General features: G+C 31.0%; 1 protein-coding gene across 1 annotated transcript; it reads right to left on the reverse strand.

Annotated features, from left to right (window-relative positions):
* Nucleotides 1-1,219: 1,219 nt before the first annotated feature.
* Nucleotides 1,220-2,653, reverse strand: LOC115699408 (1-aminocyclopropane-1-carboxylate oxidase 5). The gene is made up of 3 exons (XM_030626802.2): nucleotides 2,365-2,653; nucleotides 2,021-2,247; nucleotides 1,220-1,934 (listed from the first exon to the last, which is right to left on the reverse strand). The coding sequence occupies exons 1-3, from the start codon at nucleotides 2,467-2,469 to the stop codon at nucleotides 1,289-1,291; spliced, it is 978 nt and encodes a 325-aa protein (XP_030482662.1). The 5' UTR covers nucleotides 2,470-2,653; the 3' UTR covers nucleotides 1,220-1,288.
* Between the last annotated feature and the right edge of the window lie 936 nt (nucleotides 2,654-3,589).

Genomic DNA, 3,589 nt, shown 5'->3' on the forward strand with positions numbered 1-3,589 from the left:
TATGCAGTTTTTTTATTTCTACAGCCAAAAATTATTTAATGAAACTCTAATTTCGATATTTTCTCATATTTATGTGCACCTTAATTTCATTTGAGAAAATTATCGTAAGAGGACCTGAATAAACATAAGGGTTAGGGTTTATTCACTTAAGTACATTGCCACATAAAGTACATTGTTATATAATAAATATATCGTAATACATGGAAGATAATACTCGACTTATAATGAAGACATGTCGCTATGATTCGTATGTTTATTATATAATGAGGAACGTTGGGTTTGAATATTTTAGTTTAAATGCTGACCAAGTGGGAGAATATTAGAATATTTTATTTATGAAAATTATTTTCTAATTAAGGAAATGATTTTCTATTTAAGAAAATAAATAAATAATTGATTTTCTGATAAATGAATATTTTATATTCATTGAATCTGGACAAAATCAATTATGTAATATTCTATATGGTCGATTTACATATTCATTCACGATTTGATTTCTCTGAATTAATTGTCAAAATATTCGACAATTAATGTGGCGCAGATGCGATGGAGTATCTCACCTATAAATATAGGGTCTCGGTCCCAGAAGCTCCTCACTCATTACGTTCATAACGAGCCAAATTCCATCTAAAGAGAGTTGAGAGAGCGAGGAAGCCCGATTACCCATGGTAGTCAATTTCCTTTGCAAATCAAAGCTTATGTGGGTTTGAAGCTCAAGATTCAATGGCTGGAGGTATTTCGATCCTTATTCATAGTGTATATATGTTTGATTAATTTCGCACTTAATACTTAAACATATACATTTCAGTTTATATATATAAATGTCTAACAGATTAATGATGTATCTTTGAGGGTTGTCCTTAATTATATTATATACTGATATACCAGGCAATTAATCAAATAAAAACATTTATCTACTAACCAAACTCATTATTGCAACACAAACTGCCAAGATTTTATCATAATACAAATCTTTTTATATTACTTGTCTGTTTTACAAAGCAAATCTGAGCTGGAGAGTTAAGCATCTCAATTTTTACTATTAAGAGAAACAGAATCTGGTATGTAGTCTTTTTCTTTTCTTTAATTAAGAGAAGAAAAATAATTAATAACACCAAACCAGAAGAACCCCTCTCTAATCCCACACACACAAAAAAAAACCTTCATAAATTATATATAAATATATATATATATATAAATATATAGATAAAGTTTGATATTTAAAACATTGATTGATTTATATAAATAATAATATAGATTATAATTTTTTCCTTGTTATTATTATTTCTTACACTGCTCTCACTACAGCTTGGAATCTTGGTTCCTTGGGAAGGAACTTCTGCTTAGCATAAACTGACATGTAGTCACCAAACACAAACTTTGGATAAATCTGATCCAGGTGTTTGTGATCTTGATCTGCAGATTTCTCCACCAATAATAATTCAGGTGCTGGAGCAATGGTAGCCTTGAGTGATGGATTGTAAAAAGAAGCAATTGATCTTCTATTCCCACTAGTGCCAACCAAAACCCTGTGCCAAACACTCTTGTATCTACCATTGCTTAGAACCTCAATTTGGTCCCCTGTGTTGATGACAATAGCATTGGGAATTGGTTGAACATCAATCCACTTCCCATCTTTAAGGATTTGAAGGCCACCCACATTGTCATCTTGGAACAACAAGATCACACCGCCTGCATCGGTGTGAGCTCGGAGCCCATTCACTAGCTCTGGATGAGGACATGGAGGGTAGTGACTCACCTTTGTCCCGAAAAACGCTTCATTACCATTACTATTACCATTACCGTTATCTTCAACTCCACAGTTGAAGGCTGTCTTGATGTTTCCCTTTGGTAAACCCAAGTTCTCATCCATCACTTCCATGATCTTCTCTGCTAACTTCTTTAGCTCTGTCCTGTATTCACCCATTGTTTCCCTGCATGTACATGATACATCCCATTAACTAAATTACAAAAAGCTAATTAAGTTAATTCTGATTGATGATCAATAATAATTAATTACTTGAATCCAGGGGTGTTGGAAGGCCATTCAGCACCATCCATGAGAGTAAAAACATCTTCCCAATCAGCATCCTCTAATTTGTCCCCATTGTTCTTTTGACCCAACTCATTCAACAAATTCATAGCTGTTGACTTGTAGAACTTTTCTTCTCTTTCCATCTTAAAACACTCTTCACACACCCTCTTCACCCTTTCCAGCAGCACATCTGAAATTCCATGATTCACCAGCTGCATATATAATCATTAATTAATCATCATCAATTCATCATCATCATCATAGTCTAACATTTTTTTTATGCATAACTATAATATAAATTAATTTGTGTAGATAGAAGCTTCAATTACCTGAAAGAAACCCCATTCCTCACACCCATTGGCAATTTGAGCCAAAGTTTCAGCTCTGCTCTCTCCACTATTGAGCTTTGAGAAATCAATCACTGGAATTGCCATTTATAGATATATATATATATGTATTGAGCTAATTAATTTGTTTAAGAGAGAGAGAGAGAGAGTAGTAGTAATAGTAGTAGAGAATAGAAAAGATTAGATGGAGAGTGTGATTATGGAAAGAAAGATATGAATCTATTTATAGTAAAATTTTCCCACCAAATTGGGATGTCAACCCTTTAATTTGTTAAGTGTGATTTACTTTGTTTTCTTTCCCTTTTCCTTTTCTATGAAGTAGCCGTTAAGGTGTTGGACGGTGACACATTACAATTTTAAATTTATAATAAAAGGTCAATGCTTTTTGAGGTGCATTACTATTGGTAGCCCACAACAAAAGCATTCTCTTTCGAGATGACTCACCTCATAATTTTTCACTTAATTATTATATAATAAATAATATCTGTTATATACTTATTATTTATTACCATTTAACCCCCTTTTCCTAAGTAACTACTTATTTTATAGATTATCCCATATAATACATTAGATAACATTTTATCTTTGTTTGAATTTAAATTGAATATTATTATTATTATTTAATGTGGTGTTGAGACACTCTAATAGATTAATTAGGAATAAAATCCTTAAATTTGTAATAGCTAGATATTTCACTGAATAATACTATTTTATTATATATCATCTTAATATTAATTTTTATGTAGAAGTATTATTAGTACGAATTGCTAAACGATGAAATCAAAAGCATTTGGCAACATGGTATATGTGGGCTATTATATTATAGCTGAAATCAATTAATGGGTGATGAAATTATTATTTCACTAATATTAATGCCATATGCACATTACTTGATTCCAAGTAATGCATGATATTAAGTGTCATTCATGTGCAATATATTCGCCTCATTTTTCTTGCCCAAAGTTTCTTATTTATTAACTCAACATCTTCATCTTAAAAATTATAAAACAAGTAATTACTAGTATATTTTTACTATACTTTAAAACTCTGCCGACTATTTATAGTAATAGTAGTTCGACGAATCATTATCATCATCATCATCATGTTTGACTAATTTGTATATATAAATATATATTATATTATATACTTTGTACAGTCCATATTAATTGCTTTGACTTCGTACTGCAGATCCATCGATCGACATGCG

Source organism: Cannabis sativa, chromosome X, assembly GCF_029168945.1.
Source record: "Cannabis sativa cultivar Pink pepper isolate KNU-18-1 chromosome X, ASM2916894v1, whole genome shotgun sequence".
NCBI lineage: Eukaryota > Viridiplantae > Streptophyta > Magnoliopsida > Rosales > Cannabaceae > Cannabis > Cannabis sativa.